The sequence below is a fragment of the Littorina saxatilis genome, linkage group LG7 (genome assembly GCF_037325665.1).
Source record: "Littorina saxatilis isolate snail1 linkage group LG7, US_GU_Lsax_2.0, whole genome shotgun sequence".
NCBI lineage: Eukaryota > Metazoa > Mollusca > Gastropoda > Littorinimorpha > Littorinidae > Littorina > Littorina saxatilis.
Genome location: NC_090251.1, coordinates 45,267,996 through 45,282,702, shown reverse-complemented (window position 1 = coordinate 45,282,702; position 14,707 = coordinate 45,267,996). Strand labels below are relative to the sequence as shown.

The following is a 14,707-nucleotide window of genomic DNA, read 5'->3' as shown; positions in this document are numbered from 1 at the left end:
CTCAGATAGCGAACTAATCATGCACAAGCTGGTCAGGCTGGAGGGATACGAAAGGTTCACCTGCATGGAGACACCATCTGGGTACAGTGGTACCTGCCATGAAAGGACACCCGTGGGACCAGCTAAAAGTGTCCCTTCATTGCAGGTGGCCTGTCCTGACTGGTGTATTTACGTGAAGATAATAGATAAAGGGACAACAGAAGGTGTCCTCTCATCAGAGGGGGCCTCACATTGCAGGTGGCCTGTCCTGACTGGTGTATTTACGTCAAGATAATAGACAAAGGGACTACAGAAGGTGTCCTTTATTAGGTGTCCTCTCATCAGAGGGGGCCTCACATTGCAGGTGGCCTGTCCTGACTGGTGTATTTACGTCAAGATAATAGATAAAGGGACAACAGAAGGTGTCCTCTCATCAGAGGGGGCCTCACATTGCAGGTGGCCTGTCCTGACTGGTGTATTTACGTCAAGATAATAGATAAAGGGACAACAGAAGGTGTCCTCTCATCAGAGGGAGCCTCACATTGCAGGTGGCCTGTCCTGACTGGTGTATTTACGTGAAGATAATAGATAAAGGGACAACAGAAGGTGTCCTCTCATCAGAGGGGGCCTCACATTGCAGGTACCACTGCATGGGTATTGAGTTGAGATAAATATATATATACATTTCATGAAAAGTGGAACTTGACCAGTACACAATCATATGTGTACTAAACTGCCTCCTTACCTTCAATGTCTACTGTTAAGCTGGAGTGGGGGGTTTATAGAGGAACAGAGATAGGGTAGATCAATCTCAGCTTTTAATGAATTTTCAATTGCAATGGTCTTCTTGCTCTTCTATTTTACTGAACTACTTTGCAGTCAGTGTATGTATACTGGCCTTTGAATTCATGGGCAAGGGGCGAGTTGTGAAATCTAGAACTCTATAGTCTACAATTCCTGATAAAGTGTGCTAGTCTCTTTAAATTTCCTCAATTTGTTTTCTCTCAGGGGGAGTGGTTGTCGGGGATGGTGTTCAGTTTCTGTTTCTGCTTGTGTTATCCAGTTAGGCTAGGGCTAGATCCCACAAGGAGCCCAGGCTTGAAAGGCTTCCGTTACAATTATTGCTTGGCAATTGTCTTCCTGTTTCCCTCCCATATTATCTGCCTCTAGCATGTAGAGCAGAAAAACAGATCAATATCCAGTTTTACACTCCCCCTTGTATGTACTTAAAAAAGATAGGGAGAGGGGGGAGTGAAATAGATTGTCGAAAGAAAGGGAGGGGGGGGGGGGGGGGCAAAATAGGTCATGAACAATTCTGTTTCCCATTTTGTTGGCTCAAGCTGGAGCATTGATTTTCTGGACTCTCGATCCTTGCAAATGTCACAGTCACAGCTTCTTGCCTACCAGACCAGGCTTCCTTCCCCTTGTATCGAGCAGGCTGGAATTCTACTAGCTCTTGCACTCTTGCAACATCCAGCCCTCACTTTTCTGTGTTGGCTGCAACTGTTGTGCTTATGGCTATAACTTTGCCACGGTCGCTGAACACAAATAATACACTTGTCAAATAAATCATTGCTTTCAAGCTACTAGCATGATGCCCCGTTTAGCTTGAGCCATTAGTTTACTGTGGTGTTGAATGGGGTATTTTGTTGAATTACTGAGAGGTTGTATTGCCTTCGCTGTCCTGCTGATACTTCAAAGTAGATCAGTAGAACATACAGACTCTATCAGTATGAATTACTTATTTAACTACAAACTATTGAAATTTTCTGTAGTTATAGCTGCAGACTGCAAACTGAGAAGTCTGCCGTAGTTGTAAATGATGTACGTACGTACGTACATATCTAACACTAGATGAATACCCGCTTCACCGGGTAGCCGGCTTTGCCGGGAAGAAGTGGCTTCGCCGGGTGAGTGGCGCACTGTACGCCGGCTTCGCCGGGTGAGTGGCGCACCGTACGCGATTGACGCCACACGAAGGAAGGGAGATAAACGCGCAAAACACTGGAGAAGATAAGGAGCGTTGTGGACAGTGACCTTCTAAAAATAGTAACGGGAATATGGATTGAGCGTTGTGGACAGTGACCTTCTAAAAATAGTAACGGGAATATGGATTGACGCCACACGAAGGAAGGGAGATAAACGCAAAACACTGGAGAAGATAAGGAAGAGTTACTGGGAATGGATCTGGGAAGATGAACAGAAAAACCAAAATCGGTTCAGCGCTGCGCGCTGAGAGCACGTGTTGAAAATTCTCATCGACCAGGTTGTGTCCGGGGTCTACCTGAATATGCCCACCAAATTTGAAGCAGATCCATCGAGAACTTTGGCCGTGCATCGCGAACACACACACACACACACACACACACAGACAGACACAAGTCGTATATATATATATACTAGAGGAATACCCGGCTTCGCCGGGGTGAATCGCGAGACAGAGACAGACAGCGTGGCGGTTCACCACAATCACCTTTGAAGGCGAAGTCCTGTCAAACGGGATTGAGAATTTTAGAGCTTATTTCTTAGCCCTATATTATCTGTTGTGGCTTCTCAAATGCCAGAACATACAGACAGACAAAAGCCGCTAGACCCCATCACAAACAGAACTCTATAATCCACAGGTGTTGCTTACACACACACACACACACACAAACACACACACACACACAGAGAAGCCGTATATATATATGTATATCTATAAATATATAGAGATAGGTGACAGTGTATTTTTCGCGTGGCTATAAATTGATTCGACCTTTTCACTTTGACAGTAAGAACAACTTACGGGTGCAAGGGAAGCGTTCTGGACAGCGCAGTGACATTCTAAAAATAGTAACGTAGAAACGGGAATATGGATTGAAGCCACACGAAGGAAGGGAGATAAACGGGGTGAATCGCGAGACAGAGACAGACAGCGTGGCGGTTCACCACAATCACCTTTGAAGGCGAAGTCCTGTCAAACGGGATTGAGAATTTTAGAGCTTATTTCTTAGCCCTATATTATCTGTTGTGGCTTCTCAAATGCCAGAACATACAGACAGTTAGTTAAAATTAATATTAAAAGTCCTACGGTTTTGAGCCATTAAGGACTTGAGTGTTTGTCCGCTTTCAAAAAGAGGAAAGAAAGAAACAAAAAATAAGGAGAGGAGGGCAGGGGGTGGGGTTGAGTTGATAATGCTCTGTGGAATTTGTTAAAATGAAAAGTAGTTAAGATGTTTCTTGGTAAGAATTATAAGTCTGTATTCTATATCTTGAATAACGGGTTTGTAAAATGATTTTTTTTTAATTCAAATCGAGTTAAAAAGTGGAACCTTTCAGGATCACCAATAAAACCAAATAGATGAGCAAGTAAGAGGAACACGAACAATAAATCTCAAAACTTTTTACAAATAAAAGGATTAAAATGTAAGCCACGAAGGCCGTGGTAATAAAAACAATATGTACAGTTTGGCGACTAGTGGGCCTTGGGTGAGGATATGTTGTCTAGAGGGTAGTCGCTGGAATCAGGAGGGATGGCGGGAGCCACTCGACCTCAAACTGAAACACGCTGATGTGATAATCTGGGCTTAGTTATACCCACAGCCCCATGTCCGAGTCCCTGACCAGTCGGCACAGCAGCAAGCTGTGTGACCAGCCTAGAGAACTGCTACTGCGCAAATAATCCTGGGGACTCAGACCATGGAGCTGCATATGGTCATATAAGGTTTTAAAGGTAATTCTATTTGTAGCGCATGGAGCGAAAATGTGTTGAAATGAATAGGGTTCTCCACAATGGCAGGACTTGTTAAAGATATGGAAGCGGCAGCCGCCGGCACGGAGGCGTCTGAAGATAGTGAGGAGGTTTGTTGGGAGATCGGGGTGTAGATCGTTCATATCAATGGGTTGATAGGACAGAGATGTTACGTACTGACTTCGAATGAGTTTACGGATTTTACTGTAGAACTCGGTTACTGAGTAGCCGATGTTAGTGTTAGCTGGGCTAGATTCTGCCGCTTCTTTGGCAGCGACATCCGCCAGTTCATTTCCCCGGACCCCTACGTGAGAGGGGACCCAGAGAAATGATACGGATGTGCCGGATGAGATTAACTGGTGACATATAAAGAGGATTTCTCTTTGTAGCTCTGCCCGATTTGATGTGTTTCGATGCAGAGCTTGTAATGAAGAGCGCGAGTCAGAGCAGAAAACTACCGCACGCGGTGTGACTGGGAGGTCATTTATAAAAGTGCATGCCATGAGCAAGGCAAATAGCTCGGCTGAGAATATGGAGATGTCTTTATTAAGAGTATATTTCCTTGAGATTTTGAGATCTGGGATCACAAAGGCGCAGCCAACGCTGCCGTCTGCAAATTTGGATCCGTCAGTAAAGACTTTTAAATGCTCCGAGAATTTGTAGTTTAGGGTTTCTTTTGTAACAGTAGCTAGGTAGACGGGGTTATCTTTTTTGGTAGTATTATCTTCACTGTCGTATATGATAGTAGGGGTTTCCTCAAGCCAAGGCGGGTAGGAGGGCGGGGGGACCCTGGCCAGCTCACTGACCTTCACCCCGCTATCGGCTAGAATGCGGTTTACTGTGTCGGATAAGGGTAGCGTTTTGGCCAAGAGTTGAGTGCTATGTTTGGTGTTGGCCTCATAATTTTGGTGCTGAGGAAAAAAGTCAGTCAGGACCTCGCAGGCAGAGTTCTCTACCGCGTGGGCTCTGACAGCATACTGAGCTGAACGGAGTTTTATCTCATCCACAAGGGGCAGCCACCCACACTCGCTGTAGACTCGACTCTTACTCGCTTGTTGGGAGAGTCCCAGAGCTATTTTGAGCGCCCTGCACTCTATAATAGCCAGTTTTTTCATGAGCGCCGGGCGCGTCGCGAAATAAGCTTCGCACCCGTAAAGGAGGCGGGAGCGAATTAATGCCCGCACTACCTCTGTGACACACTTACGCCCTCTGGCCCAGGATTGGGACGCCAGGTAGCGTATGATATAAAGATCCTTGTTGGCCTTATTGATCAGATGTTCGATATGACTGGTCCAGTTAAGTCGGGTATCGATGATAACGCCGAGGAACTTAACTTCTGAGCTCGGTTTGATAATATCACAACCTATCTTTATACTGCAGTTCCTGTACAGTTGTCTACGGGAGACAACAAGAAAGACTGTTTTATTTGAGGCTAGTTGGAAGCCGTTGGTGTACATATATTGACAGAGGTTGTCGATTTTAGTTTGGTAAGAAGATAAGTCAACAGTGTTGGTAACTCTGTTATGGCGTGGTCTATTAGTGTCTATTAAGGCGAGGTCGTCCGCATACAGAAGTACACTGGCACCGTCAACCTTAACAGAAGTAATGTCATAGAGCATGATGCTGAATAAGTTTGGCGCGATGATACTGCCCTGGGGAACCCCCATGTCCAGCGCATGGGTTTCGGACACCGAAGAGCCCACCCGGACAGACATCTTGCGATTGCTGATGAAGTTTTTGATGAATTGGTACATGTGGCCAGAGACACCGATTCTGCCGAGTTTTAGGAGTAGACGAGCATGCCAGACGCTGTCGTACGCAGATTTAATATCAAAGAAGGTTCCAAGAAGAGAATTATTACTATGTGCCAAGGTCTTTTTGATTTTTTCAGTGACGTGCACAATGTGGTCCGCACACGAACGACCTTGCCTAAAACCTGCCTGGCATGTAGGAATGATATTGTGTTTATTGAGGTGGAACTCCAGCCTCTGGTTCACCACACGCTCAAAGATCTTGCTGAGGTGGGGGGTTAGTGATATGGGGCGGTAACTGCCAGGTAGATTGCCCGGTTTTCCGCTCTTCAATACTGCTACTACTTGTGAGTCTGACCACGCTGCGGGGATAGTATCCTTTAACCAGCATAGGTTGAAAAACTGAGTGAGCAACTTAACAAAGTTAGGTGGTAGATGTTTTATCATGTGATATGATATTGGGTCTAAACCTGTGGATTTTTTTGGGTCTTTCACAGAAGAGATGGCGTTTTGGACTTCTTTTGCCTTAAACATGCAGTTTATAGGCAACTGGTTGTCATCTGGGGGGTATGTGAAACCCTTCTCCTGATCTAACCTATAATTGAGTCGTTCAGTATCTAGGGATTTTGATTGACTATTTTTGGCAAAGGTATCTGCTAATAGGTTTGCCTTTTCAGAGTCAGTTGTGGTCATTTTATCACCCGATAGTAGTGGCTTTTCTTTAGTTCTGTATCTACATTTAAATCTGCGGATTTTCTTCCAGATTTTGCCACAGTCTTTGTAATCTTTAGTTTCTTTGTGGACAAAGTTTTCCCAGTTTTGAAGTTTAGCCTCAGCGGTGATCTGGTTAAATTGTATTTCAGCTGACTTCATATTCGTGAAGTTAGCGTCTGAGCAGTGCCTGAGATATGTCCTAATGTGATATCGCTTGTTTGCCAAGGCTTCATCACAGTCTGCATTCCACCACTCATTCCTTTTGGCCTTACAGTTAGGATTTACTGATTTAAGCGGAATGTGATTATTGGCAGCAGTGAGTATACATTGACGTATGTTATTGTAAGAGGCTTCGATGTCATCCGTAAGGAGAGTTTCCTCCCTGACACCCTCGAGCTCCGCACGGAAGCTGTCCCAATTTGCCTGTTTGTAATTGTACTTTTTTCTGACCTCCGAGTTATTGCGATTAGGGGCGAAGTGGCGGAAGGTAAGAACAATGGGTAAGTGATCGGAGCCGAGGGCGTCCGGGAAAACGTTCCAGTCGATGTCAGTGACTATGGCATTTGAGCAAAGGGAGAGATCGATTGCTGACGGGGAATGGTCAGCTCTGTCTGGAAGTCTGGTTGCCGAGCCATCGTTTAGTATACAAAAGTCAGTTTCCAAAATGACGTCAGCAAGGTTGCTATTGGCATGTTTGTATCTAGGGTTAGCAGAGTCCCACAGAGGGTGGTGATTATTAAAATCACCCATCACGCACCAGTGTGCCCTGCCATGATCCAGGGATTTTAGCCAGTCGGTAGTTCCTTTTTTATTACACCCGTGGGGGTAATATATGTTAACTATGTTGAGGTTTTTGGATCCTTTTATTTCGATTTCAACAGCACATGTACTGAGATTTTCTGAACTAGGGATGAGAGGTGCAAAGGGTTTGTAATTTAAGGAAGACTTTAGATAAATAGCTGTTTGAATGAGTTGCCCTGAGCCCTTTTGCTCTACTATGGGAGGGAAGTCAAAACCATCTATAGAAGGCAGTAGGGAGCGTTTTCTCTTGACTGACTGGATAACTAAGATGTCAGCAGAGTGATTTGATATATAATTATATAGCTGAGAGAAGTTAGAGTTGATAGAGCGACAGTTCCACTGTAATATGATAAATCCGTGACCGCTTTCACCTTGTTCAGCCATTTTAACACGCACAAAGAAGGTAAGTTAAAGGGCAGATTTAAAATAGGTTAAAAAGTGGTTTTAACAGCTTTCATATCCGTCACGGACAACTGCTTGGCACCAGCAAGAGCGCCCAGCGCCAGAGTGGCGCCGCCCGGAATGAAGCGTTCAACCTTGGTGTTGGAGAGTTGTGTGTATGTAGCTGAGAGGGAGTCGATCAGGTCGAGAGGACTCTGCATCTGTCTGGCCTTAACCATGAAGCCGAGGCACTGCTCGATGAAACCTTGAAGGCCTCTTTGTTGTTCATTTAAGTTTGCATATTGCTCTCCTGTTTTTAGCTTATCTAGTGCAGCGTCGGCTAGCTCAAGCTCTGCCTTCTCCTGCTCCTCCCTCATCTGCTGCTTTATTTCCTGTTCAGTTTTAAGTTTGTATTCTCTGAATCTCTGGGCCAATCCCTCCTCCATTCTCCCCATCAACCTCTCGAAGAGCTGCTCTTCTTTCGAGTCCTCCTTCCTGTTCTGGGCTTTGCGTAGGAGGGAGGCCTTTAACCCGGGGGTCCCATGAAGCGGCGCCTCTGCCCGAGCCGTCTGAGACTTACAGGGCGCCTGGGGGCCAGGATTTGGATTTTGCGAAGTTGTTTGGTGCTTCGCGGTTGCAGCAGAACTGTCCGCATGAACTGGAAGGAGTGTATTGTCATGTTCGGTCATTTTGTTTTTGATTTCTTGTATTTTATTTACTTGCCCACCCAGGGGGGGTCTCTGGACAGCCAAAGAGTACCCGGACCGGGGGGTTGAGGTCCGCCGGATCGGTTGCGGAGGGGGACGCCAGAAGGAGTCCCTCATTTCCGCTGGGGCAGTCGCTGTTTTATTTTGTTGTTTGGCGAGCTCGCGCCGCGCCCGATCCAGGGCCTCAGAATATGGTATGTATGCTGCCGACCTGATCTTATTGGCCTGCAGCCTCAGTCTCATTTCCGGGCATCCAAGATAAGCGGCGGAATGCTCGCCCTTGCAGTTTACGCAATGTTTGGCCTTGGTGCACGTCGCTCCGTCGTGGCCCTTGGAGCCACATCGGGGGCAGATCTGCACTTTTGATTTGCATTGTTGTTTTAGATGCGATAGTCTCTGGCACTTCGTACAGCGCCGCACTGGAGGAGTGTAGGGTTCGACGCCGTACACCTCACTCTCCAGAACGACGCTGTCTGGAAGAATTGCCGTTGTAAACGTGACACGGACCGCCTGAGACGGTTTCCCATCCCTAAGGAGAAGACGGCGAAAAGATCGAACCGAGGAGGGGCCCTTTTCTACAAGACTCCCATCCTCCATCCGGACGCGCACGCCCACTGCCATCTCAGACAGGTCTGTTCCTGAATGTATTGTGGGTATGCGTTTAATGACACCTTCGGTTGTTACCTCCGGACGGTGGCATTTCACTTTGATGCCGCCGATCGAGTCCAGCCTCAATAGCTTGTTTTGTTGTGATGCTGAGGAGCACCCTACCAGGACGCTCCCAGCTGCCAGCATGCGTATTTCTTTGACCTCGCCGATGGCAAGGTCAAAAGTTTTTTTCCTCCTGAGGCCGAGTCCCTGCAATGTTGCAGGGCCCTCCTTCAGGTCCTGCACCACCACGGGGAACTCTAAGAAGGAGGGAGGAGGTTGCTTGGGTTGGTAAAGAAGTTTTCTTCGGGGTCTTTGTTTTGTGTGTGTGTGTGTATTGGCAGGTGGTAGTGGCTGTTGAGTTGTCTGGTTTTCTTGTGATTCAGTTAGGGGTTGGGAGGTGTCGACCCCCCGGGCAGATGTTGCATGGGAAATACCTGTGTTTCCCTGAAGAGGGGGACCCTCGCAGAGGACCTTTTGCTTCTTTTTCTTTTTGGGCTTCTTACGATTGACTTCGGTGAAGTCTTCCTCAAAATGATCAGTAATCTGAGAGCGTGGGGGGCTATCCCGGAAGAGAAGAGATTCCGGAGAGCTCTGCCCCCCCTCAGGGTCGTCCTCCCGCAATCTCTTTCTCTTGAAAGGAGAAGATATGCTGGTTTTCTCATTGGTGATTGCTTTATTAAGCTGTTTGGATTTTGGGGACTGACCAGTCCGGCTGGCCCGGTCAGTCTCATTCAGTGATTCCATGGGAATATCTGGGGCGCGGTCAGAACCGCTTGCTGTTTGGTCCATATTAAGGGACCAATCTTGCTCCCTCAGAGCAGTGGTGTCCGTTGGAAGGTAGTTATCTACCCAGATGAACGTTTCCCGCCTATCAGCAAAGGTGGTGTTTGGCAGTTTGTGTTTAGCAACTTGGCTCATCACTTACAAGGTACGGTACGGTCACCAAGAAAAAACAAGCCAAACAGCTCAGGGTTAAAAAGGCAGGATAAAAGCAGGGTAACAAAAGCGTCCCTAGACAAAGAGTGAGCTGAAGCTCACCCCTCTAGCGACTTTCACTTCTCTCCCGAGAAACACGAGGACTCCTGCAGGGCGAGTGGGAACGCCACCAAGGGCAGCTAGCCCCCTTTCTGGACCCACGCCAAGAGCAGAGGGAGCTGTGTCGTGTGTTTAAGACACAACGAAAATGTGATTGTCCCCCTTTACCCTCAGGAATTCGGGAGAAAATCGCTATTTGAGCACTGACTTGGCTATGTAAGCTCGAGGTGCGTTAAAGCAGTCGCTATGTAATCAGCATGTTTGCTTGTGAAAGAACGCACTCTACGGGCCAGCAACTGCAGTGAATTACTCGTGCTGAGTGTGACATGACATGCACGCGACAGAACACGACATGTCATGACCCCATCACAAACAGAACTCTATAATCCACAGGTGTTGCTTACACACACACACAAACACACACACACACAGAGAAGCCGTATATATATATGTATATCTATATCTATAAATATATAGAGATAGGTGACAGTGTATTTTTCGCGTGGCTATAAATTGATTCGACCTTTTCACTTTGACAGTAAGAACAACTTACGGGTGCAAGGGAAGCGTTCTGGACAGCGCAGTGACATTCTAAAAATAGTAACGTAGACTGAAACGGGAATATGGATTGAAGCCACACGAAGGAAGGGAGATAAACGCAAAACACTGGAGAAGATAAGGAAGAGTTACTGGGAATGGTGAAATGAACAGAAAAACCAAAATCGGTTCAGCGCTGCGCGCTGAGAGCACGTGTTGAAATATCTCATCGATGATATTGTGTCCGGGGTGTAGCTGAATACGGTGTCCAAATTTGAAAAAGATCCACCGAGAACTTTGGCGTTGTGATGTGGTCTAGCGGCTTTGGTGTGTCGGTATGGGGGCCCGGGTAGCTGAGGTGGAACCAAAATCGGTTCAGCGCTGCGCGCTGAGAGCACGTGTTGAAATATCGACCAGGTTGTGTCCTGTCCCGGGTGTACCTGAATATGCCCACCAAATTTGAAGCAGATCCATCGAGAACTTTGGCCGTGCATCGCGCACACACACACACACACACACACACAGACAGACAGACAGACACAAGTCGTATATATATATATATAGATAATTTAGCCATTATGCACAAATCGCAACATCATTAGCGTATGCATGTTTATGTATAGTAATTATTTCAGTTGTGTATGGATAAATTAATGTTGCCATTAGCGATGCAGAAGCATGTCAACTGACTGCTTACCAGTGCGATGCATTATTAATTTAGGGCATGTTCAGAGACGTACTTCACCAGCTAGGCTTGTAAATAGAGGGAAATGCTAGTGGAACTGTGCGTCGCATGCTTCCATCCATTTATCAGGGGATTTAAGACTTGCATAAAGCTATGGGTTGAGAGTCAGGAGGAAAAGCTCAGCATCTTTAATAATAATAATAATAATAATAATAAATAACTTTTCTATAGCGCAAGTCCCATCAATTGGCTCCAGGGGCTTTACAAATTCATTCTAAAATAAACTAGCACAAATCAAACAAGCATACAAAGCATACATATAACTGAGATTAAACAACAAGAACCAAAGCACTTAAAGCAAACTGGGCGTACATTGTTAAAAGTACTCACACATATCATATCTTTAGTATATCTAAGAAAAAAGGCCCTGACAGATCGCTTCCTAATTTATACTATAAGATTCTGGGTTACAAATAATGCTACTGCGCAGGACTGCCTTCACTTTGCAAAAGTAAGTGTATTGAAAGCTTCATCACATTTGGTAAAACAGGCAAAGAAGGGACACTCTTTGAGGGTTGGGTTACTTCCCTAGATGCAAGATGGTGTTGAACTAGAAGGGGGAGTTTACGTCCTCTCAGAAACTATTTCTATTTGGGACATGAGTTGGTGACTGGAGCTAAGGAGCTGGTAAAAGTGAGAAAAAAGGGGAGGATGACGGGGTGGCAGGAGTAGTGATGATAAAAGTTTGTTAAAGGGATAAATTCTTCTTCTAGATAGTGTGATTAAATATGATTGGGTTTGGCACCCGTTGTCTCCAAGAGCATTGGGAATAGGATGTTAAAAGTATACGTTTATTTTCCAAAAAGGTACTTTATAAAAAGTGATAAAATTTCAGAGCCACTTTATAAAATCAAAGGTTAAAACAGGTGATTCAGATTTGTACAGGGAGAGCTTAAAAGCAGATATATACAGCACGTAGGCCTTTTTTCATTTCACTTGCAATTTAAGAAAGCTATCTATGCCACAGTGACGCACCGAACACATTCGCTCACACAGATATGGGGTATATACACACATGGTACTGGCCTCTAAATAATGTTGCGTATAAAATAGTTTGTCGTATATTGACGAATAATTATATACATTTAAAGTAGTTTTGAGAATAAAATAGATTTTCGCCTAAGAAACGAACAAGAGAGTAGTTGGGGTATGGTGTGGAGGGTCAATTAGGGTGTGCGGTGCACAGCTACCGTCCCGCCGGGTGGAGCCCTGGCCCTTCGCTCCCGGCAGGGGGTGCCGGCGGGCGCGCGCACACCCAATAGTAGTTGGGGTATGGTGGGCGAGAGTTGAGGTGTGGTAGGTGTGACGTCTCGAGACACGAACCCCCTTCCTTCTGGGGTGGGGGTGGAGTGGGGGAGGTGGGGGACAGGGACGCGTACCCGCTGTACGCACAGGGAGGTGGGGGGATGGACCGGTGAGAGCCTTTTTGTACGCGGCACTGTGTTTTAAGCCCGTCCGTTCTGTTAGGCTGGGGTGAAGGTCGGGGGCTGTGGATACGTCACACCAGATAGGAGCTATTTATGAACGTCGCCTGTGCTCCCGCCCCCAGTGGCCACCAGCCAATGGGAGCGCTCCCTTGTGGGGCGCAGGCATTTGGATGGTATCGGGATCCGCCAAGAACGCACGCGAGCTCGGCGGCACCGTTGACCAATGGCAGCCTTTGGCACAAAGGCCGAATGTTTCAGTGTAAACATAACTGTTTTAAAAGCAACAGGCCAAGTTGGAGTGATAGATCAGTTTCGCAAAAAACGATACGTGATCTAGACCATGTTTGTCGTCGGGGTTAAAGAATTGAGCTGGCGTTAGGTTAAACTTGTCCATGTAATCGTATAGTGTTGAAAGTCGTGTTTTGTTTGTATCACATTTTTCAAAAATGTGTTCCAGGGATATCTGGCTGCCGCAATCGCAGTTTTGTTTAAACACAGTGCAGTTTAGGCCTTTGGTGCGGGCCCTTCTTAGAATGCGTAACAACGCAGGGGGAAGTGTGGGGAAGAAGCCACCTTGGATGAATTTCATGGGGTCATTGTTATATATGGCGTTTGTGTATGTATGGCTGTTAATAGGACCGCCGCATCGTAGAGGGCACTAGCTGCCAGGCGGCATTTCTGAACTATTTTTGTTTCCATCACAGGAGAGAAGCAGCGCCTGGAAGCTTATTCACTCACTTTGATTTTAATAATTACCATACTTGTGGTGCGTTTTTAAGCAAATCATGCTGTGAGCAACCAGATGACAGTAGAGTGGATTACTCAGATTCTACAAATTAGTCAAATTCTCCAGAAACTACGGTACTCCAACAGTCAATTCAATAGTACATGTATGCCTTTAAGAGAATTGATGTGGTATTAGTGTGTATGATGTGCATGTGTGTGCGTACATGTGTATGTGCGAGCACTGAATTGTATGCTCAGTTCTACTTACAGTTGCGTTCATGCGTGTGTGGGTATATGACTTTAAAGGATTATAGTTCTGGAAGTTTCCCCCACGCTGATTGTGATTTATTGCTTGGATAACATCGGAAGCACTGGATTCAGCCAGTGTTTACTGTTGCTATGAAAACCAAGTAATGGCTTTGCACAAGAGCTTGCCGTTGTAAATCTATCCTTTTGTGTCTCAAAAATTGTCTGGGAGCTGGGATGAAAATACATCGCATGAAGGAAAAAATTTGTGTTTGCTTTGCTTTTTGTCTTCTTCTTTGATAGCGCGCCATACCAGGTTAAATTGCAGGGCTTTGAATATTATGGAAATTTGGCCATTCCCTGTTTAGATTTATAATCTGCAAATATAAAGCTGTATCCATGGTTTATATTTGATTATTTGTTGCTTACTGTGGTGCAAGTATCTGGGTGGGTTTTTTCGTAATAATTATTCACAAGGGACTATATGCTCTGCTGTTGTTTTGGGCTATATCAACAGTAAGTTTCATATTTGCGAGATGAATGAAGATTCATAAACAGTTCCTACATTAGCAATAACAGACAAGTTTGCAGTGCCTCAGACCTCTGCAACTTGTCTTTTTATGAGGACACAGGGCGCACCATCTTGTAATAGATCAGGTCACAGAGTGATGTGATACAGTCAGCCTCTCAACCATTTCTTGTTGGGTCTAATGCTGTATAGAAAATATATCTTTTTAGGTATTTTCACTCACTCGCCCACAAACAAACACACTGTGTGATCATGGTGGTGGTGGTGTGTGCAGGAGAAAGTGCCTTGCGCTGTGACGGATTGGTTCAATTTGACATTTCAACCAATCCGGCCATTAGTGCTTGGGTCCCACCCAGTTGGTAACTTTTGCAACTTAGCAATGTTGGAAAAAGAGTTTAAATAAAATAATTTGTTTTTGTGTGTCGTTGCAGGTGAATGTTTTGCCAAAAGACCTGCAGGCGCCACTCTTGTTTGCTCTTCCTGACTCCACACGCTTCGGCCTGGTGGACTTCCCCCTTCACCTGCCGCTGGAACTCTTAGGGGTGGACACCTGTCTTAAGGTGCTCTCTGCCATCATGCTGGAACACAAGGTGAGGCAGTAGACAATGTTTTGAAAATAACTGTCAGGATTTGCAAGCATTGTGGAAGAGTTGCGTCCCTCTTTTCTTGTACAAACAGGAAACACGTGGTCAACCAGTTCAAACCACGATCGCAGCAAATGACTGACTCCGATGTGTATATTATG

At 45.8% G+C, this 14,707-nt stretch overlaps 1 protein-coding gene across 10 annotated transcripts in view; it reads left to right on the top strand.

The window, feature by feature from the left end:
• Positions 1-14,707, top strand: part of LOC138971606 (MAP kinase-activating death domain protein-like) — a 100,996-nt gene that overhangs the window by 18,814 nt on the left and 67,475 nt on the right. For all 10 annotated transcript variants that reach the window (XM_070344370.1, XM_070344374.1, XM_070344367.1 and 7 more), the window contains exon 4: positions 14,394-14,552. In XM_070344370.1, the coding sequence (XP_070200471.1) occupies positions 14,394-14,552 (159 nt within the window). The remainder of the gene's footprint in view (positions 1-14,393; positions 14,553-14,707) is intronic.